The following is a 23038-nucleotide window of genomic DNA, read 5'->3' as shown; positions in this document are numbered from 1 at the left end:
AGCTGACGGGGGATATCATCTCTATCATGTAAGGAAGCAGTTTGACTATGGAACTGGTACGTTCAGCACGAAGTACCTCTCAGGGCAATACATCACGCATGTCTACAGAATACATCTGAGCAGATAATTTTAATCAGCCCATGTTTAGGTCATCAAGGATTCTGTCATCCATTGCATTTTCCAGGAGTGAGGTCATCCATCAATAGACCTGCTTGCAATACACAAGAACAAAAAATGTCTCAGTTTCTACTCCAAGGAAGGTCTAAAGTCAGAACCCCAGCATACACATTCCTTATGCAGTGATCCTCGCAAGTGACCTGTGCTTACCCTCTGATTTCCAGGGTGCTCAGGAACATCAGAGAAGATGCTGCAAGGTCCTGTCTGGCTGAGGAAGTATGGTGATGCTTCTAACAGGATGTCTACCAAAACCATTATCTCCTTTACTGGACTTACTATTGCAGGACAACAGGAACATCTTACTTCTTTGAGTGATTCTACATGTCCATTCCATGTCAAGTGTTTGTGCACTTCAGTTGCTCTCATGGCAAGGTGATGCCAAATAGCAGCTCTCACCTCACGTGCCTTATGTGTTTGGGGAAGGCTTGAGGGTGAGAAATGAGGCATTTGTAAGGGCTTTAAGACTCATTCAAAAAAAGACAGGGCGGACAGGTTAAAATATCTGCTCTTGGAGTCTGTCCTGCAGTCTCCATCTGAGCCCCTCAGCATTGGTCAGTAGCACACCTCCAGTGGGCCCTGGTCCCAAAGAAGAGGCATCGGAAAGTGGATCCAGTACGGGGGCTGTAGAGGAATTGGGCTCTGCTAAGGACACAGGAGAGCATTCTAAGGGGAAGCACTCCCCAGGGCACACATCTAAACAGGGGAGTTTGGTGACCCTGGAGGCCAGTGCTGGCCTGTCGAGACCAGCTCCCGAAGCATGTGCCTCAACATCTTGCACCACAGTAACGCAGTATCTTTCTGGTACCTTACACTCCCGTGTTGAGTGTGCAAGAGAGTTGTTGAACCAACAGTGGTTCGAGTCTCACCTGCCACCAGTATCTAGGGTACCGCCTCTGGCACCCTCACCTCTGCACCAAGCACGCATCTCCAGAGGTGGGCATCAGGGTATCAGTGAATCCAGTACCATCTAGGGAAAGCCCTAGATTATATCCCCAGCTCCCCTTTCTTCAGAGTATGAGCCTTCTATGGTACTAAGAGGTATGGCGCCACCTTGGTCTTAAGGAGCAGCAGCATCCTCATCAGACTTGGAGGTGGGTTCCTACATATCCCAGCATAGCCAGTCCATCAGGAGGATTATGCCACCTGCCCACCCAAAAATCAGGAGGGACCCTTGGGCTATGCCTAGCTGGGCTCCAGAGCCACACGAATGGCCCTTTTGGAACCCTTGGCATTCCTGTCCCTGCAGCCATCTCACTCCACCTGCTGGGCATCAGGAGCATTGCCACCACAGGCATCGGACCAAGCAGAGTCAGGGTCTCTCTCATGAGCAACTGCGAGAGGGCCAGGGGTTGCATCAGCCCTTGGTACTACTAGCATTTTCTTCCTCAGCTCCTGATGAGGCAATTATGGGGGAGCTTCTCTTTTAAGACCCATCAGGAGCTGCTGAGGAGGATGCCTATGACTTTTGCTATCTTCCTTGAGGCAGTCTAGGAGAAATCCCACAAGCTGGTGAACATTCTAACATCTGCGGCCCCAGCTAGAATAGCACTGCCAGTAAATGAGGCTATTTTAGAATCTATCAAGATCCTCTGGCAGACCCCAGCTTCTCTTCCACCAACAACTAAGAGAGTAGAGAGAAGTTACTGTGTCCCATCCTGGTGGTTTGAACATCTGGGTAACCATCCTTCTCCAAGCTCCCTTGTAGTTGTAGCAGCCAGTGAAAAGGAACAACAGGGGCACCAGGACTCAACCCCAAGAATAAAGAGGACTAGAAAGTGGAACTGGTTGGGAGGAAGTTCTACAGGTGGATTACAGCTTTGCATTGCAACCCAGGAAACTTTGCTGGGATGTTGCAATTTCACTCTGTGGAATACAGTTTTGAAATTTAAAGACAAACTCACAGAGGAGGTGAGACTAGGTCCTCACTTTGATAGAGGGCAATTGGTCGCCAGAGCACCTCTACATGTAGGTCTCGATGAAGCAGATTTTGCAGCGTGCAGCATAGCCTCAGCCATCACAATGAGGTGCTCATCCTGGTTACACTCATCTGGCCTACTTCCAGAGGTGCAACAGATAGTTCAGGACCAACCCTTTGAGCAGCTGTCGCTCTTTTCAGCAAAAGTGGACGAGACGCTGCATAGAATCTCAAAGATTCTAGAGTGACCCTGAAATCCCTGGGCATTTACACCCCAGCAGGGAAGCAGGTGTTCTGCCCTCATCAGTCTCAGCATTTTCATGGATTTATTCCTCATGCCCAAGACCTGCCAATGAGAAGGACCACAACACATTAGTGGGTTCTAAACACAGTGGAAGTAGGCTATTCGCTCTATTTTGTTTATGCCACACCTTCCCATCCTCCATCCCTCTTCAGGGACCCCTCATAACAAAGTACTTGTATAACGGGTATAAGCAGGGCGGCTTGAGTGCTCTCTGCTGTCTCACACATCATGCAGCCCTTCCTACTGCCCATGATAGTTGGTGGAGCTCCCTGTCCTTTCGCTGCTAGGCTCTCATCTCTATACAATACCCATATAGAGTTAGTGTAATCAGTTAGTTTGAAAAAAAAAAAAAGGGGGAGGTTTGTTTGTGTAGGTTCTGGCACCCAGTTTGGTGTACGGGCTCTGGTAACAGTGGTCAATGTCTTGTAGGCGTTGTCGAGGAGGGTCCTCCTTTGTTCAGGGGAAAGTGGTTTTACCCCAATACTGAAGGCAAAGCCGGGGCGGGGCATCCTTCGGCCTATTTTAGATCTAAGGCAATAAAACAAGTTCCTAAGAAAATGAAAATTCCAGATTGTCACTTTAGCTTCCATTATTCCTTCTGTGGAGCCAGGGGACTGGTATGCTGTGCTTATCTAAAAGGATGCGGCAGTTCACTAGGGCTTAAGAAAGTTTCTAAGATTCATGGGGGCTGGCTACCCTTATCAGTTCACAGTGCTCCCCTTTGGTCGCTCAGCTGCCCCTGGTGTTTTTACAGTGTGAATGTAATTTGTATGTGAAATACTATAAAAGAGGCCAAGGTTTTCTGAGGTCTAAATCCATATTCAGATGCCTAAGTGCTTTGCTCTTTAAAAGGATTGAGGTCTCAGTAACTCCCACTGTATGTGTACTGCATTTAGTTTTAAATGAAGTTGATGTTATAACTGAAGGCAACATACAAACTATTAGACCTGCTGGTGTTCATCACTTTTAAAGATCCAACCACTTATTATTTAGGCTCCTAAATAGGAATTCCAGACACTAACTTTTAAAATTCCTCCACCCTATTTAAAAAAAATTCAAAAATTAATAGATTCAAAATTAGTCTTAAATCCTGAATGACTAACAAATAGCACTGGGTCCAAAACACCACATGCAACAAGGTATATTTAAATTAAGAGGTTTGTATATGCATTGCAGCAGTGTTTTAGTGCAGTATAATTTAAAATGCATTTACACATTGGTTAGTAAGTGTACCTAGTTAAATCAATTCTGCTACTCCTGCTGGTTGCTACTAAAGGTGAAGACAGGGAAAAAGGTGCTACAGCTACCATTCAGTCCCTCTTATTTTCAAGGGAGTTGGGTGTAGAGTTTTTGGACCTACCTCTCTGCTACATTCAACTAGTTCTAGAAGAAGGGGGAGGGATAGCTCAGCAGTTTGAGCATTGGCTTACTAAACACAAGGTTGTGAGCTCAATCCTTGAGGGGGCCATCTGGGGCAAAATCAGTACTTGGTCCTGCTCATGAAGGCAGGGGACTGGACTCACTAGCCTTTCAAGGTCCCTTCTAGCTCTATGAGATAATATCTGGGGATGTACCTATGTGTTTATTTTAACTTCAGACACCCCCCTGAGGAGAGACCATCCTAGTAATAAGCAAGGCTTTAAAAGGGCAAATTTCAGAGTTGGGGTGATTTCCCCATGGGCCTGACATCTGTATTGATACCACATAATGTTGCATGTTCAAGTTTATAATTAGGTTAAAGGCTGAATTATGTTCACTGAAGTTTTATAGGAAGCCTGTACAATTCCTGGAGCTGCACTGTAGAAATGCACACCTGTAAACTGAGACACCAGCAGATAATTATGGATCAATTGAAGAAAAAAAAAAACCAGGCAGCTTTCTGAAAACTATATTTAAAACCTGCAGACCAGCCTTTCAAGAAAATTGAAAGCGCTCTGTGTAGATACAGGTAATCCACTTCTGAGAGGCAGTAGCTGCATCAGCGGAAACACCTGTTCTGTCAATGTATGAAGCATTTATGTTACAGTGGCACAGCTACAGTGCTGTACCTGTGCCACGATAGCATAGACATGCTATTAGTAATTTCAAACTTTACACTTCTAAATTCTCTCCTGAAGCTCCTAACAAGTGTATCAAGAATGCCAGACAGCCCAAGTTAGGAATGAATATGTTCCAAGAATAAAAGAAAAACACAGAGTCTGATATATTAAGCATACATATTTACTTAATCTATACAGAATTGAGTAGATAAAATTTCAGATTCACATTAGTGAAAAATCCCTACAAAATGTTTTTGAAAAGCAAAACAAGACTGCCTGTTCATTTATCAACTTTTTTTTCTCATGAAAGCAGACATGGTTGTAAAAATAAAGCAGTGTGTTTAGCACAAACTAGATTTCTGCATCACTTTTTTTCACAGTTATTTCCATCTACAGTCTGAAGAGGTAGATTTTCTGCAACACCTGAGAATTAAACTATAATATAACCAGGTGTAAGTGTAATAAAGGAAGGACAAAACAGATTGGAGAGATACAGCCCTAACTTAGATGGGTACACTACTATATGTATTTGGGTCTTGCATCACATACAATTTAGTTGTTTTTTTTTTGGCGCAGCCCTAATCATGGTAAAAATCATGGGCCCAACTGACAATTAGGTGTACACATCAGAGGCTACATAAATTTACAGCCCAGATTAAACAGTTGTGGTAGTGGAAGAGACACAATACAAGTTTCCATAAAAACCCTACTGGAACCAATGTGGCTGTACAGTGGCAGTGCAACAGCCTGCTGTGTGGCAGATCAGTGAGAGTGCTGGGCTTATCACCTGCATTCTTTGTAGCAACACCCCTTTGGCCAGTGCATGGAATGACATTAACTGCGTCCAGGAAGCCAAGTCCAGCCCATCTTTGCTAGAGGGAAGAAGTTGGTGTGATGTGGGACCTTTTCAGGGTCACACAGAGATAGGAAGAAAATCCCAGATTCCTTAAAACCCTTTACTAGTGGCATTCTGCTTCATTGACACATGCAGGCCAGTAACTACGTATCATCTGTACTGCTCTTCCATTCGGCTCACATATCTTTACAGCCCTTGTGGCAGAGTCCAAAGTTCACTCTTGACTACACATGGAACACGCATTATAAAAAGAAAGTTGGTTATAGATACAGGAGACCAAATACATTTTAAAAAGAGAAAACTGCACTTTCCACTTCACTTGTGAAATTTGTACTTTTTGCCAAGGGTATGTTGTGCTGTAATTGATACATTAAGATTTTCACTTGCCCTCAGGAAAATGATTTCATGCTCACTTAATTTATTAACTGAAGACCAGTTTTGGCAGAAATTTAAAAACTTACTTCTGTTACAGTTTTTTGATTCCATGACAACACACAACATCAGACAAATCATTTGATGAAGCAACTTTGGAAGGATGTTTCTTCTTTCCAGTATTTTTGTTGCCATGTGGTTAACGTGATTAGTGTTTCAAAGTTGAGTCCAACCTCTGACTGCTCACCTCTACCTTACCTTCTCATTACTTCACCACGTGTGGCCACGAATACAAAACAGACTGTGCAAATTGAAGAGAAAAACTGGCCAGTTCCCAATTTATGTCACTCATTTGCTACACAATTTAAGAAATGTCAGTTTGATACAGTTTTGTTCAGTGGTATGAGCTAAAACACATTTATCAGGCTTTATACAACCTTATTCTCTTTATAAGACATCTACATTATTTTAATGTACATCATTACATCAGGGAAGGGATCAAGAGCTCAGTGCAGCCTGAACATTCAAGTAATTTAGCCACTAAACTGCCAAAAAGAACAAAAGGGGCGGGGAGGGAAGCGCATTGAAAGTTATGTGCTTGGTTCAGAAATCCCCCACTGAAGTTAAGTGCAAAGAACATTAAGTACCAGAAAAAGCTACACGTTTGTATCTCTTAAAATAAAAGTGACAGCAACTGAAACTAGAAAGCGAACATATATGGGCTAAACTTAACAGTAGCTTGTTACTTAACACATGACCTGCCTACATTTCCTGCCTTGCTAAAAATAAATGTTGGTCCCAGCCTGTCCCAGAGAACAGTTCCCTTAAAAATTTGATACCCAAGTTTTCAAAGTGAAACTCTGTATGGCTCACAACTGCAGTCCATTACATTTTTTTAAATGTAAATTTTTTATTTTTTTATTTTTTTTAAACTTATGGCATATTAGTTTAACATGAAACCTCTGAATTACCAATTTACCAGGCAAGCAGTAGGTACCAGGAAGGCACTCTGTCTGCTGATCAGTGACTTTTCAGGTTAGGTGTGTGACAAGTTAAATGTTTTACTCTAGGAATATATTTGAATCCACATGATCAAATATTAACTGTGTTCTTTACAGATCCTTAAATATATTGCATACAGTGCTAAGTAAAGAACATCCAAACCAAAGGTTGGTATCTTAAGCACTACAGTATCAACAAATCTACAAGAACTCCTTGTTTTAAAATATTCAGATTTAATGCAACTTCTCTAATCAGAAATAATCATTTTATGAATTCTCTGCAATGCTGAGGCTTTATGTTAAGGGACATAACATGACTAACTTCTGCAGTTGTGTATATTCCATTACAGACAACTTCACTCCATAAACATTCATTCCTGTATGCTTTCTTTGCAAGTTAAATTGAACACATTCACAGGGAGGGCAAATATAGTCTGTCTGTCTGTGAATTAACCTTAGAGCACAATCCTGAGAAGTCTGCAAGAAAGTTGTACACCCTGTTTTACCAGCTGCAAATTAAAGTATGTATATGTGAAAGCTGTTTTTGTCATACCACAACTACACTAAAACCCTGTAAAATATTCTTGATCATATTCTGGACCCTTATTTTCATATATAATCAGGTGAGATAGCTGAAGTTCCTACTGGCCATTAGATGAATGTAGATAATTTACTGAAGAGTTTGGTAATTACATTAGTATACCAAACCTTAGTTCAGTTAACAGAAGCAAAATGTTATTTTCAAACCAATGAAGTGACACTCCCGTCACTTTTCCCCATGAAATGTTAAATCTGTACACAAGTCTTAACTGACATGGTGAGATTTGTGTTTAGGGGAAAGGAAAATGCACGTGCATTCTTTATGGAAAAATATTTTTTTTAAATGAGGCAGATGTGCAACACAGTTGTGGAAAATGTATAGATTACGCTATTCAAAGCTGCTATGCAGCTTCCTGTACCACATAAGTCCAGTAGTTCTAAGAAAATACATATATGGTAGAAAAAGTAAGAAAATTTTCACCACAAAACCAATAGTTACCACCAACAGAGAAAGTTATACACAAAATATATCTCTCAATACAGTGTTTACGCTTCATTTTAGTCAACAGGAACAGGACTCGTGGAGACAGTCTTTTCAGAGCCATTTCCTTCATTTGCTGCACTTGATTCAGCATCTGATTGAATTCCTGGTTCTGTATCAGTGGAAGTTCCCAGCTCCTCATGGGAATTGAGTGTGCATGACTGCAACACCTGAACTGCTAGATCCACATCTGCTTCTTTTACAGAAACCTGTTCCTTAAGAACTTCCACCTTCTCGTTCAGCTCATTCCGCTCAGTCTGAAGAGCCCTGCACAGCTTCTCTAAACGCTCCAGTTTTATTTGAAAGCCTTTGTATTCTTTGTCTCTAACTGTTTTCTGTAAGGAATAAAAATAAACAGCGATTAACCCAATTAAGTGATTTTTTGGGGGGGGAATTTATTTCTTTTAAAAAGGCACCACTTTGACAGGCTTAGAGATTAAAGTCTTCTCTTTAATCCCTCTAAAAGGCAGAGCATAGACGGTGTTGGTGCAAATTCTCAGGCTGCCTCCAATGTTCTAAACCAAAGGGGGACCACATGTAGGGTGGTGACAAGTCAGTCTGCTGAGAAGCAACACATACTGCCAGCTGTAACCAAGCGTTTTCTAATGTGAACAAGAGTCCACTAGGAACTCACAGACTAAATCACACAACTTGTTACTATTCAAGACTAGTTACAGGGATATTACTTATGGAACTCAGCCAACTTTAGTGAATGGGTACCAAATATTTCTGATTTCAAAGCAGTTTGTACACAAGCATATATACCAGATTTCATGGCAGAAATGTAACAAGAGAAAGAATACTAAACAGACATGGCAGAACTATACTGACCCCTAGTTGTAGCTAACTGAGTTTTACAACTCCAAGGATTCTTCAGGGTTGTCAATCTAGTACCTGTCTCAGTATTTAATAGACTCAAATAATTTTGCCACAAGATCCTACCTAATAAGCAATAGGTTAAGGATGCCAATTCCTATGTTATGCTTTTGACTGAGTAGACATATGAAGATCAAATATCATGGATAGCAATGACAAAACACAGAATTCATTTTGTCCTTGAGGAGAAGGATGGTTAATTTACCTGGGAAAAGTTATTTAAGGGAGATGCACAAACTGTTAGTAATTAAAAAAAATAATTAGTTGTACAGTTTGAGTAGCTCCATAGCATTTCTTGACAATCTCCAGCTATCTAGAAATGAAGGGCCATGTAGAGTCAAGCCCTGCTTGGATGTGACTACCCAGTTCCTTAAACGGTGAAGATCGTTACCCACCTCTTCAGCCATTTGCAGAAGAGCTTTGTTGTTGTTTTCCCATTTTGTACGCCACACTATTGTCTCTTTTTCCAGTTTTTTTATCTTCTTGGTCATCTAAAAATATAGTAAAGCTAGTTTTATAACTAGGATCAAAATAGAGGTAACCACGTAATAAAATGTTTTAGCAAGTTGCTTAAACAGTAGTTTTCAAAGTAACCTTATAAAATGAATTTACAGGAAAGGATTTAATGTCAGACCTATGAAAAATTATTAAAATCTTAAACTAACATTTACAAATATTACTTTTAAGATTATGGTGGTTACAAAAATGATTTCCATCCTCCCTCAAAAGCTTCTACAATCATCTTCATTTACAAACAAAAGTAGTTTCTAACTAAAAGTATTGCAATGACAATTTTTTTAAAAGCTGTTTTCTACTTCTAATATTAGCTTTTGGAATCAGAACTTGGCATGCAGTTACACCAAGTGTTTCAGAAGAATGGATTGCCTCATGTTCTTCCACAACTATGCTGATTTCTTCTCTCTCAGAAATCAGACTGAAATCAGAGGTAGATAACTAGTTTTAATGTGCCATTTTACAGTTTTTCCAGCTATAACTACTTTTAAAATTATATTCACCTATATAGCCTCTTCAGGGATTTTAAGGCCCAATAAGAAGCCAGTTTTTTTTTCTAATATTTTTCATAATTATATAAAGTACCTTTTCCATTTCTTGTCTGAAGGTTGTAAAAAGTTCATTGCTCTTTGCCATGGTGGTCTGGAATTCTTCAAACTTATCCATGTAAAGAGAAAGCTTTTGGGAAAAAAACTTGGAATATTTAAACTGTATAGCAATGTTACCACACAAGCAATGTTTATTAAGGTACATCAGAAATTTCAGCTAATAGTAATGCAACGAAGATAAGAGAACAATGTTTACATTCTCCCTCTATCAGGTAAATTTTCACCTAAAGCATGTGTAGATGACTGTATAAAAATAGATGGTTACTCAAATTGTGCCTGGATGCTGAGCTAGGGCTATCTTTATAAAGCAACAGAATATATCCTAACAAAAGTTAGGCATTAAGACATGGGTTATCTCAGTTAAATAAAAGTTTGAAAGAGGTGCATTTCTAACTATGCACAAATAAAGGTAACAGCTAAAATTTGAAAAATTAAAGCACAAATTTAGGTGTAAATATGTAATTAAAAACTAATTAAGATACAAAATATTAAACAAGGCAAGGATTAAAATACCAAAGCAAATTAGGATCAGATAAATAATAAAAGTTGAAGTAGTCATAGGTGTGGGAATTAGTAACGAAGTGCAAATTCTACAGGTGTAATAGTGAGATTGGATTTGAAGTGACATCTGCCTCCGAGGCTCTCAACCACATGGTCTTGCTACTTACTATTTCAAAGACATGGCTAAGAAACAACTAAGGCCCTGATCCTACAAACATGAATCGAAGTGGGGACTTGTTTGGGGCCTAAGTTATCCTAACAAATTTTCACCATGAGCAGGAACTCCAAGGAAGTGGAGATCTGATAGGGAATAAACAAGCCTTTTAATATCCTGGTTTACACATCTTATAAGAGAAACTGGGCACGGGAACTAACGATTATTTGGTAAGGACAATGAAGTAGCCTCATCCGTGGAATCCCTAGTCAACAACATTCTATCCAAAAGACAGATTTTTGAATCTGCTGTTATAGGAATAGGCAAATTAGGAGTACACAGCCATTAGCAGCAGCTTCCCACTTAACCTGAAAAAACTTTAAGGCAGCAAAAAAAACTTCAAAGCAGCAAATAGAACTCCCTCTCAATTCTCTTCCAGTCAAATCTTATCACATCTGGGGAATAATTTGCAAATTTTAGGTTGGTAGAGGATCATATAATTTCAAGCACAGGGACTGAATACTCAAAACACATTCCCTCTCCATTTTTGCAGAAAGGTCCATCAGGAATTTGTCCAGATCAGCATTTCTTAACTGGTTGGTGGTGTGAAAGTAGAATGAATTATATTGTAAAAATAAGAATGGATTAAAGAAATGTTGTATGTACCTTTAAGCAAAAATAAGAAATGTTGAAGTACAGGTGCCAGGAAAAGAAACTTTAGGCATAAACAATGGTGCTAATGGCGAAACATTAACAGAAGATCGGTAATAGTAAGGAAATAAGATATGCATGCCTAGCCCAGGTAAACTTATCTGATTCTGCTTCCTTTGTTATCTTGTTAAGTTCTCACCCTTTTATCTGTATAAATAAGAGAGTTTGTGTCTTGCATGGTGCTCACATTATCTGGGTGTCATCAGCAGAGCGCTGTGCTAATAGAACAGAGTGGTCTGACAAACTGAGTCCTGAGTCTAACTTTGACAGTGGTGGAGAGGTGGGGGGAGAGGGGGAGGACGGAGAGAGACTCACAAAAGGTACCCCCCCCCCAAGGGTGGCAATAAGGTGATCCTTCCCCAGTCTCCACAACCCTTATCCTTAAAGGTCAAGTGTTCTCTATTAACCCTTTGAAAACACACAGAAATAAGTTATATGGGGTTATCAAGGATACTTTTTTTGCTTTCACTTTTACAGTGAGTATAAGGATGTTGCAAAATTTTTTGACTTTGCGTAAGGGGTGGCCAACCTGAGAAATGTTGAGAAACACTGGCCTGGCCTAGAGCTAAACAAATCCAGTTTGAAAGAATCGGATTCTGTAGGGAAAACCTGATTTAGATCTCTGTGAATTAAAAGTAGGGATAAGTCCAGGGGTGTGTATGAAAATCTGAGGGCTTGGCTACACTTACAAATTTGCAGCGCTGCAGCAGGGTGTGAAAACACACCCTCTCCAGCGCTGCAAATTGCGGCACTGAAAAGCGCCAGTGTGGTCAAAGCCCCAGCGTGGCTCCCAGCGCTGTCCGTTATTCCCCACAGGGAGGTGGAGTACGGACAGCGCTGGGAGAGCTCTCTCCCAGCGCTGGTGCTTTGACTACACTTAGCGCTTCAAAGCGCTACCGCGGCAGCGCTACCGTGGCAGCGCTTTGAAGTGCTAAGTGTAGCCACAGCCTGAGAAAGGAGAATCAGGATAAGGTAGATGTGGAAAGGGGCATAAACAAAAGACCACAGAAAGACTGTCTTAGGAGCTTATTTTGTATTAACAGGAGAAGGGAGCAATGTGGGCTCTGGAGAGACCAGAGGAGGTAGAAGTGGTGGCTGTAGTAATCATGCTGAAAGAATGCTTGGACAGGAGGATTAGCATTATGGATAGAGAAAAGATTCAATTTTAGATATATTATGGAGGAAGAAGCACCAGGATTTGGACCCAGCTTACGTGCATCTGAGGCAAAAGAAGGCAAAGTCAACCTGAACCCCAGGGTTACAGGGCCTTAGTGACGGCAAGGATCAGTAAGTTCTATAGTAAACTTTGCTGATTCATTACTGACTACCCTCCATCTGTTTCAGAATGACATGATGCTAACAAGGATTGGGCCACAAGTCATTATGGACAGAGAAGGGACCTAGCTCATTTTCCAGTCAGAGGGCACTGTGTGGGTCCAGAATGACCAGGAAAAAAGGGTGTGACATCCTGGGGAAGAGAATCACCCACAGGGAAAAAAAGAGAGGTGTTGTGAAATAGCCAGCAGATTGGAGGCCACAGACAGGACAGGTCCTTAGATGTTCAGATATTCTAGTCTTAGTGCAATGGATGCAGCACTCTTAAATTAATGAAACAATCTTAGCAGTTCAGCATCTATCACTTTCCAGTAATATGGAAGGAACTAGGAGCCTCAAATAACAATTTCAAGAAAACCTTATTTTTAACTAATATCTCCAATGTACATATAGCGAGAAATGTTCATTGAACAGACAACTGCTACCAATTAAAGTTTCCATAAAAATTCAATGTTTCCATTAATGAAAGTTTAATTTGCAATTTATTGTATTTCCTCAAATGTCAGGTTTGAATCAAAACCATAAGCATCTCTTGATATTTTCATTGTGGAGCATCTGTACATTGACAATTTTGTTAAGTTACCTGCTGTTTTAGTTGGGCTTCCTGCTGCTTCATCTGCTCACATTTGTGTCTGGACTCAGTGGCTTCTTTTAATAGCTAAAAAGTGGAGAAAATGGTACTGTATTATTGCACATTATATCAAAGAGCAAAATTTTAAGGATAATGTAAATGGGAATAAACAGTTACTCACCTTCTTGTAGCTGTTGTTCTTCGAGATGTGGCGCATATGTCTATTAAATTAGGGGTGTGTGCCTCGTGCACCAGTGCTGGAAAGTTTTCCCTAGTGGCACCCACAGGGATGGCCAAGTCTGCAGCCAGGCATCCCTTGAGCTGCAAGTACAAAGTATATACAGGGAAGAACTGCACCACCCACCCTTCAGTTTCTTTGTACCAGAATCTTAGATGATAGACTCTAATGCGTTGGGGAAGGAGGGTGGGTTGCATAAAGGACATATGCAGCACATCTCGAAGAACAGTTACGAGAAGGTGAGTAACCATTTCTTCTTTGAGTATCACATATGTCCATCACACTAGATGACTCCCAAGCTGTTTTCAATGGAGGTGTGGCTAGGAGTCTGATCAGAAGATGGACTATAGGACTCTTTTCCTCCCATTCACATATTTCCTTGATGCAAAAGTAACTGTGTAATGTTTAGCAAATGTGTGGACTAAAGACAACTCTGTCCCTATTGTAGACATCTGCAAAGCAGCAATTTCCCAGAAATGCAGTGGAGGCTTAGTGGGCTCTGAATGAATGCACAGACAGCTCCTCTGGGTGTGTCCTGGGCAACGCAGCTGGTGATCCACTTAGAAAGCCATTGCATTGTTACAGGATGCCCTCTCATTTGTTCCTGATAGAAAACAAAGAGTTAGGAAACAGACCTGAAAGGGCTTCCTAGCAATTGGTACCATGATCTGATGTGGAGCCATTACCAGTGGTCTTGGAACAGACACTGAGAAAAGCAATACAGGACCTGAGGTCACAGGCATCATAACATACTCTAAAGTGTGCATCATGTGTACTGGCTCTGCAAGGACACTGTCAATATGGATGATCAGTGACGGTGGTACTGAGAGGTTCAGCAGACCTTTTGCAAGCTTTGTATGCCCCTGAAGTGGTCTGTATTGAAAGGGGTTTTTGCCCCACTGCAAGCAGAGGCAATGGTTCCACCATATGCGCCAATAAAGTAGCCAGTATTGACGGTCCTGGATGTAAAGCCACAGCTCTACTTTATAAGAGCCACTAAACTGCGGTACTGGGGAGTGGTAGGCTGAAGGGCATGCTCTACCTATGGTACCAGAGTGGCTTAAGCTCTGCAACTAAGGAATTCTATATGGAGGACTTTGATGAAGACAAAACAGTCCTCTTACAATGCTCTGAGCATTTATGTTTCTTTGAGGACTGCCGTGGTGAGGGAAGATTTCCTCTTGTCTTGGTCCACAGGTATGGCAGGGGGAGCACATGCGGAAAGAGTGGTCAAGGAACTCCCTTGGTCAGATGCTGGGCAAAGAGCAGCCCCCGTGAGGAGGTATGATAATCTTCTCTTTGCTCCATTGTTCTGGTCTTGAAGCCTTGTAAGGCTGTTCACTTGTCACCTAAACACTTCAAACAGTGAGAGCGAGGATCACTCACAGGAATTGGTTTGTGACACCCAGAGCAAGGCTTGAAGCCAGGGCAACTTGGCATAGTCTCCCCGGTACCAAGTTGAGCCTGGAGCCGAATCCTGACAATAAGGAAGATTAAAAAAGAAGAGGGGTTCCAAAGGACCAAAATGAGTATCACTGTGAACTACAGCTAGGCAACTATTAGCTATAAAGGTACGTCACCAGGAGGAATCAGCTGCCAGCATGCTTCAACCATGGACAGTAAGTAGGAACCAAAGAATAGGCAGGGCAGCTCTGCCCTTTATACCCTCGGCTCAGAGCATGAGGGACACTATGGCACTGGCATGGCTGCCCCTATGGGTGGGTACTGGTAGGTAGGGAAAACTCTCCAGCATTTATGCACAAGGTGTGCATGCACCTAGTGTAATAGACTTATGTAATCATTTGAAGAACAATGGCTTGATACAAAGTAATATAAATGAGAAAGTTTGATTTACCATGAAACTTCATACAGTTGAACATGTTCTTGCCTATTCTTGTATTAAATGGTTAAAAAGTTAATTTGTTAAAGAACAAAATAGGTAAAAATTGTGCCAGGTTACTTAGGAAATCTAAACAGCTCACTGTGTTCTCCTGTCTGTCACAAACGAGTAGTTCTTAGCTGATATTTTAAAACCATTTACTGGTATACTGAAATTGATTTTATTACATGGGAAAAATCTCTCGAACAGTTGGGAAAATTCAGTTTATGTTTGCAATCTGGTAGAACACCGTAAGTGTTAAATGATATGCAGAAGTACAATAAAAAGCTATTTTACTACAAATATATATGAATGCCCAAGCGTGGAAAAAAATTATGTAGTACAATTAGCTTCACACATGTGATGTTCTCCTGTCACCTATGTTAAAGAAGTTATTTGCAAAGACTCGACTGGACTGCTTCAATGATTGTCTTATATGAAACAAAACTATGCCAGTAACATTAACAACTGCTGTACGTAAAGCAGTAATGCTGAAGAGAGAAAGCGTAGTGATGTCTAAGTGGGAGAGTTTTTGTCAAACTTGGCTAAAATTTAAACTTTCTAAAAATCTACTTTGTCTAATTTAAAATCAGGAGATTATCAATATGTCTTAGCTTTTAAAAAAGAGAAGATTCAAATACTTACACACCTGTAATTCTAAGCAAGAATTCTTCACCAAAACAGTGTGGTATCCTCTATTTCTACATCTCAGTCTTCAAAGATTAGTGAACATGGCCAGAAGTTACTTGATTTTTTTGACCCCTCCATCCCAAATCACACGTAAGTACTCATTCTCAATGAAGACTACATTCATGCCAATTTTGAAACTTCAAGTTTTTTTCTATACCCTATCTATAAATACACAATAAAAACAAATAGAAGACATAGCCCTCTCCCCAACACCTTGTAAGATTTTGTTCAAATTACAACTTTGGGAGAAGGAGGGGTGAATATTTAGGGCCTGATCCAAAGACTACCTGACTTTAAAAAGGCTTTGGATCAGGCCTATAATGTCTAAAGCCATTTTCATCACCAGAAGGGCAAATTTTCAATTGAAGACTTCAGTGTTATGTAGTTTCCAACCAAGCTGCTACTGCTTGGAAGAATGCAAGAAAAAATTCTTAGTTTTACAGTCTCATGTGCTCAGAAAACACTGGGCACACACCTCCTGGTAACAGCAAGTACTCTTAAAGGTGCTTACATGATTTCTGCTTTCCCCCTCTTTCTGCCTCACATTTCTTATAGCATAGCTGACCAAATTCAGGCATCAGAAGAACAAGGAAGTGTGCCGCAAAAAAGCTGCAGCTGCATGCACATTATTTGTTTGCACCTGTATAGATGTATATTGCAAGTACAATTCAGGTTCCTTTTCATTTATTTAAACCATTTGGATCTTAGTATCTTCTAGAAAAGCCCTTAGTCTTATCTTAGCCCTAAATATGCTGCCCCTTCAGTTGCTGTGTTTTTTGTTTTTTAAAGTAAGCTTAGAAGCAACTTACAAACTCCCTCTCTCTCTGATGTTTTTCCTCAGCTTCTTTTATAAGTTGTGTTGTTTGCTGAAGTTTGGCATCCACCAGTTGTTGCTGTAATTCTTTATGCTTGAACACTTTGTCAATATGCTAAGGAAAAAGTAAAACCTGATAGTGTAATATGAGCAGTACATAGTTAAATCAACATAAAAGATTTTTTTTAATGGGGAAAAAAAGGTTTTGAACAGTTTTAGTATTCAGGCCTGGTGATCCAATGGTCAGGGTTGCCTGACCATTGGATCACAATATATGTGGTGTTTTTCTTTAAGCCTCAACCTCCAGAGTCAAGTGAATACAGGAGAATTTGAACTTTCATTTAAAAAAATTTCTGCCCCTCACAGTTGATGAGAGAAGCATGAAAACATGACCCAAGTGCATCTTAAAAACCAGAAAGTAAATGCAAAGATTTGCAAACTGTGGCTTACAAACAGCTGATTGGTCACATCTCATTTCCAGCTGTTAAATAGCACTAAATTACATTAACTTCCTAGTATTACTTTTCCACATAAACAATTGCTCTGGTTGCCACAGGATGTGATCATGAATGAGAGGGGACAGAAGTGGTTCATGACAACCTCAGTATTAGAAAACAATCCACTCTATGAAAAAAATCAGAGAACACTTATTCTACAACTGTGTGCCTTAGCTGCTGGTTGGGAACCAAAGAAAGCTGTAGTACTCACTATGAAAGTGAACTGATTTTAATAATTATCACTTCTAACTTTTATTTAGAACATAAATGCAAAAGTAGTTTAATAAATAACCTTAATTTTACTTTCCTACACTCCGAACAGACAACTGTGTACTTCATCAGTGAATATGATTTTCTCAGTATCAATCTAATATAGAGCTCAATTAAAATATTTAACTTTAATACATATCTACACCCAGTTACATTTGAGGAATTAATGTATAACCACTGAAATTGGAGGAAAGCTGAACTTTAAATTGTAGCACAACTAAGCAGTGAGGAAATGTTTATAATAAATATAATTTCTAAATTAAATAGTACTGATTATATATATGAAAATTGAAAAAAAAAACCCTACATTTTTTAAAGTCTCAATTGTAAAGATCTTAGAAATAGTGTGCTATTTCAGCAGACTTTATGCAAGAAAACAGGAGTTAAGTAGACAAAACAAAAGTAATGGAAAGTAGGCCAGCACACACTTGGGAAACAAAGCAGGCTCCTTAAAAGTTCATGAGAACAACAGCATTGTTTCAAACAATGAAATACTCTTTTTCATAAACTAATTTAGAAGAACTAATTTAAACATATGTTTGCATAAGATGACTAAGTCAACAACCCAAAATACATCTACAAAAGACCTTCCTAAACATATTCCACCACCTTTACTCTTGTTTTGTCCACTTAAATTGAACCAGTACCTTATAATGAAAAATGCGCAATTGCTAATGACACAACGCACCACACATTTTAGCGCAATCATAATAAGGCCATTAATGTCAGTGGAAATGTCTGGAAAAATGGATCCTTTGGGCTCTGTTAGGAATCCAGAGAACCCCACGGAAACGGGATGGGGATTGTAAGAAGAGATTTTTGGCCAAATAGCCACCTAATTTTTGTTAAAAAGGCCTGAAATTAAAAAAAGGCATTTACCTTTATTTACGTAGAGCAGGGGTCGTCAACCTCTGGCACGCAGTTCGCCAGGGTAAGCACCCTGGCAGGCCGGGCCAGTTTGTTTACCTGCGTCGGCAGGTTCGGCCAACCGCAGCTCCCACTGGCCGTGGTTCGCCATCCCAGGCCAATGGAGGCAGCGGGAAGCGCCGCAAGCCGAGATATGTGCTGGCCGCGACTTCCCGCCTCCCACACTGGCCTGGGACGGCGAACCGCGGCCAGTGGGAACTGCGGTCCGCCGAACCTGCCGACGCGGTAGGTAAACAAACTGGCCCAGTCCGAGCTGCATGCCAGAGGTTGCCGACCCCTGATTTAGGAGTATACCATGCAATTTTACCACTTAAATTACTGAAGAATGTTTTTAGAAAGCCACCACTTAAATGTAGTAAGGAAACTAATTTGAGTGCCTAAGAAGCATAACTTTAAATTACCTCTTCCCGCAAAGCATACTGTTCAATTAGTTTCTTCAGCTTCTCCCCCAATTCAATATTTTCTTGGCGGAGCTTGGCATTGTGTATATCATGCTGTTCCAGCTGGGCCTGAATTTCATTCAGTGTGATCTGGAAATGTGCAGTTGCTTCTTTACGTCTCTCCTCTTCTTCACGTGCTTGCTGCATGTTTTCTTCCTTTTATCCAAAAAGATTTGTTAATGGTGTGCAAGTCAAAAGTGACATAATATGTCCGTATAATCAATCTTTAAGATAGAGATGGGTCAAAATAAATACTTCAGATCTGAACACTTCTATAACATTGGTATGTTCAAAAACCAAAACCAAAGTTTTGCCCAAACTGACAAAATTAAATCCTTACCAATTCAGTGCGCTTTGTGCGGATAAGAGATCAAATGTGCTATCAGGATGCTTCTTTAGAGAAGCTGGTTCCTGGTCTTGCAACCACTCTGGATTTAGCTGGGTGTTTTAATGTAGATATTTTAATATACATTCAGCAGTCTATTACCATGCTCTATATATTTTGGTATTGGCAAGTGAAGCTCTAGCATTTTTTTGTTTTGTTTTTACTTTTCAATTGATCTAAAACTGGTATGATTTAATGTATGATTGAAGAGCATTTGTCTTTATGGCTTGAGAAAGAGTTTAACTGATGTAAGTATGGTTTAGTAAGGCCAGCAATGATTATTCAGGAGGCAAAAAAATCCTGCATTGATACATCTGAAATAGAAAGCTGAATGGTTTGTGTTCACGTCCTCACCAATGTTTTTGTACTTCAATTAAAAGCTACCCTAAAGTTAATAAAATAGTTATTTGGTGAAGCAATTCCCTACAATAACCACACAGAGAAATGAATGGAATCTCAACATCCTTTCCATCTTGCTCCTGCCAATTCAAACTTTGTTTATATCTTGTCATTTTACACTGTTTTGATTTCATTCATGTTATTTTACTAGCAGCCAACAACACAGCTCTCAGTAACTATTACGGCAAAACTAGACATTACTGCAGTCTAAACTAGTGTGATCCATGGACCAGTTTAAGTAAGGAAACTAACTAAAGTAAACACACCAATTCCCACAATCCTGATACTCAAAAGGGTGGTTGTTCTCCATTGATTTGGGTATTGGACATGAAACAGTGCAAACACCAGCTAGCTAGCAGCAAGTATGAATATAAACAGGAATCAGAAATAGGGTTTACCTTAAAACAATTTACACAAATAAACTAACCTTTAAAGTCTTGTTATGACGCTGAAGCTCCCGGCACAGAGATTCCAGTTTGCTGCGTGCTAGAATGGCCTTGCTATGCTCACTCTGCAAGTGGACTTTCTCTTTCACAACCTGCGCTTGTTTCTTCTGCAGTATCTTCATCTGCTTTTGAACATTCCGGCTCTCCTCCAACTAAAGTTAGAGAGTATATTTAAGAAAATGTAGATGAGAATGCCATCTTTTTCAACCTAGTCAAAACAACTTAAAGCTTCAGAAGAGAACAGTGAAATCTACAGACCTTCACCAAGACCAGTGTAGACTACAACAATTGTTTGGGGTATTTTTTTTTTGTCTTGGGGACAAGTTAATCCCAAATGTGTGTATGGACAGTCTTGGAATATGAGATTATGAAAACCTATTGTAATTTACCAAAAATTTCCTATAGACCTTGTAACTCAGAGAATTGTTAACCAACAGGCTCTCAGCCTGCATGCAGCTACACAAGCAGAACCAGACCTATCAATCACTGATATTGAGGGTGTGGATAGGCACTCTGAAAAACCTGCCAATTTAAACAGCTTTCACAGCTAAGGATAACACCCCATGGACTGAAACTTGTTAGTAAGTTTATATATGCTATAGTAATAAGCTGTGAATTTCTTCTGCAGAGCACCTCTCTTAGGAACCAAGCTTAATGGACCAAGGGGGCTTTTTAATCCTACACACCAAAGAAATTCTCCAAAGATGGGAAGATTGGATCAGAAAAAGGAAGTTTTTGGTAATTTAGAATAAGTTTTCCTATTCTTTCATCTACAAGGTCCTCAGATGCATTAACCAAAGGGATTGTAATAGCAATGTTAGGTTTAACAAGCTGATCTACTGACCCGTCAATTAACAGCCTACTATTTAACCATGGTCAAATATCTGATATTCCAGCAACAATGCGCAGATGTAGGTGATGGCCTAGCCTTTTTATTGTAACATGGTGACATGTTAGCAAACTTATTGAAATGTCTTGATTACTCACTTCACTACATGCTAATGCCATCTGCTGGGGAAAAAGGTGAACAAACTGAAAGTTGATCATCTTAATTGGCTGGAATCTTCTAGAACAAACATTATACATATATCTATTTATATACAAGGCCATCATTGTTCATGGTGGTCTACAAAGCGCATTAAACAAGTTAAAAGACGTGGTCCCTGGCCCTGGTCAATCTAAGCTGCCAAAACAAACCTACAGAAATAAATTCAGAAGGGATTGGAGAAGGGAAAGGAGTGTTCAGTCATTAAACCTCTTCCCGAACACAAAGACCAAAGATGCATGGCCATCAAACCTCCTCCCTAAACAAAAATATCACAGCTATTAACCCCACTGCCCTCAGCACAAACAACCCATGTTATAGGCCTATGTAAATAAATCCCCACTTCTCTCCCTCAAATACCCCCTCCATCAACTCGCCCCAACCCCCATTTATCCCCAACCAAACCTTGCTGATAAATATGGAAAGTTCTGTTAATGGAGGTTTATGACATCACATTTCTGTAGAGCCCTCCCCCACTTCCTGCTCTGTTCCTTTTCTTACTGCTGCTTATGAGCCTGGGTGTTTGCTGTAGGAAGAAGGCGGCAGAGGTGGGCAGGCAGCTCCATGTGATCTGGGAGTCTTTAAAGGTCCTGGGAGGGAGGGGACAACATGCCCAAAAACATTTTGACTGGATGGAATCTTCCAATCAGCAGTGCTTAGAAAGATTGCATAGCTACTGGTTGATTAAAGTTCAAGAGATATTTCATAACCGAGACAGCAATCCAGAAGTAGTGAGACATTAACAACAGTAACATCATAAATTATGCAGAGTTGAGGAAAGCCAAAATTAAAAAAAAATTACTAGACATGAACATGGAAACACTTAAAACTAAGTGCAAGTTATGTTCTCTTAAGTATCAGACAAATGTAGATAGATAGACTGGAGAACCCTCACTTGAGGAATTTTTGTGATGTGTCCAGCTACTGTCAAAAGATTATAGGCAAACAGCAAGGAAGAGTAAACCGGTCTACATCAAAGTTTGTTTTCTTCTGTGTACTCTTTTTCTACTTTGTCTTTGACAGCAGCAGCATCATGAAGCCTGGTGTCTTTTGATGAATACAGTGATATAAGTGGCAATGAAAATGATGCTAATTCCATTTCTTCATATTCAAATAAGAATTTTGTTACTTTATCTGCTTCGGCATCAAAAACTCCTACTCCTGAAAAGTTTTCAGATGTTCACCAAATCAGTATCAAGAGGTTTTTAGATAGACTGTCCTACTACAAGAAAAACTAACTTACCCCTACATTTGCTAGGAGTAATTATGCGAGCAAAACTCCATTTCATATAATCAAAAATCCTTATACATTAAATTTATTTTTGGAAGTTGCATCCAAAGGACCAAGTAAGAAATGGCTTGCAGAAGTCTTCTGAATGCCAAAGCAGAGAATATGAAAGAGAGTTTGGTGTTCTGACCACACAAGCTTCTCATGTACTTCTAGTGTCTGGAGGGAAGAAACAATATTTGCAGTGAAGATGTCATCAACTTCATGGTGATAACCCTACAGCCAGTGTTTTATTTATTCCAATGTGTAACTGAGCATCACCACACAGCCCAGTGTATTGCTGACCAGTTAAACAATATAATTAGTGAATTGGGTCCACAGAAGGTTATTTTGGTTGTGAACAACATGGCTAACATGAACACTACTTGAGTTTTGCTGATGCGTATCCACAACTTGTGTTATGGATATGCTGCCCATATTATGCAGTTTTTCACTTGCGATGTTGAAGATCTTACAACTTTGCATCACATGCAATAAGTGAAAAGTGCGGTCAAGATTTTCAAAAGCAAACAAGTACCAGCAAACATTTTTCAGCATCAGTTAGTATAGCACTCAGTTTCATTCACACTGAGTAAGCCTATTCTTATTTAATGGGCATCTTTTATTAAATGCCTCGAACTTCAAATATGCAAAAAGACTTCATTCAGCTGCTGTTGAAGAAGGGATGGCCGAGTGTTCTCCCTGAGTAGTCTGCACTAACATTCTT

The 23038-nt window shown here is 40.0% G+C and overlaps 1 protein-coding gene across 3 annotated transcripts in view; it reads right to left on the bottom strand.

Moving 5' to 3' along the window:
- Positions 1 to 4995: 4995 nt before the first annotated feature.
- Positions 4996 to 23038, bottom strand: part of TXLNG (taxilin gamma) — a 39425-nt gene continuing 21382 nt past the window's right edge. The window contains exons 1-9 of one of the 3 annotated variants that reach the window (XM_039490205.1): positions 21450 to 21459; positions 20987 to 21010; positions 19981 to 20151; positions 18731 to 18925; positions 16631 to 16750; positions 13027 to 13101; positions 9720 to 9812; positions 9017 to 9112; positions 4996 to 8080 (exon numbers count right to left, since the gene is read on the bottom strand). In XM_039490205.1, coding sequence (XP_039346139.1) covers positions 7763 to 8080; positions 9017 to 9112; positions 9720 to 9812; positions 13027 to 13101; positions 16631 to 16750; positions 18731 to 18925; positions 19981 to 20151; positions 20987 to 21007 — 1089 coding nt within the window. In that variant the 5' untranslated portion in view covers positions 21008 to 21010; positions 21450 to 21459 and the 3' untranslated portion in view covers positions 4996 to 7762. Of the gene's footprint in view, positions 8081 to 9016; positions 9113 to 9719; positions 9813 to 13026; positions 13102 to 16630; positions 16751 to 18730; positions 18926 to 19980; positions 20152 to 20986; positions 21332 to 21449; positions 21460 to 23038 lie in introns of those variants that run through there. The other 2 variants (XM_039490195.1, XM_039490187.1) reach the window with 2 other exon arrangements.

The sequence above is a fragment of the Mauremys reevesii genome, linkage group 1 (genome assembly GCF_016161935.1).
Source record: "Mauremys reevesii isolate NIE-2019 linkage group 1, ASM1616193v1, whole genome shotgun sequence".
In the NCBI taxonomy this organism is placed as follows: domain Eukaryota; kingdom Metazoa; phylum Chordata; order Testudines; family Geoemydidae; genus Mauremys; species Mauremys reevesii.
Note: the sequence above shows the minus strand (reverse complement) of the source record. Positions and strands in the feature narration are given on the sequence as shown.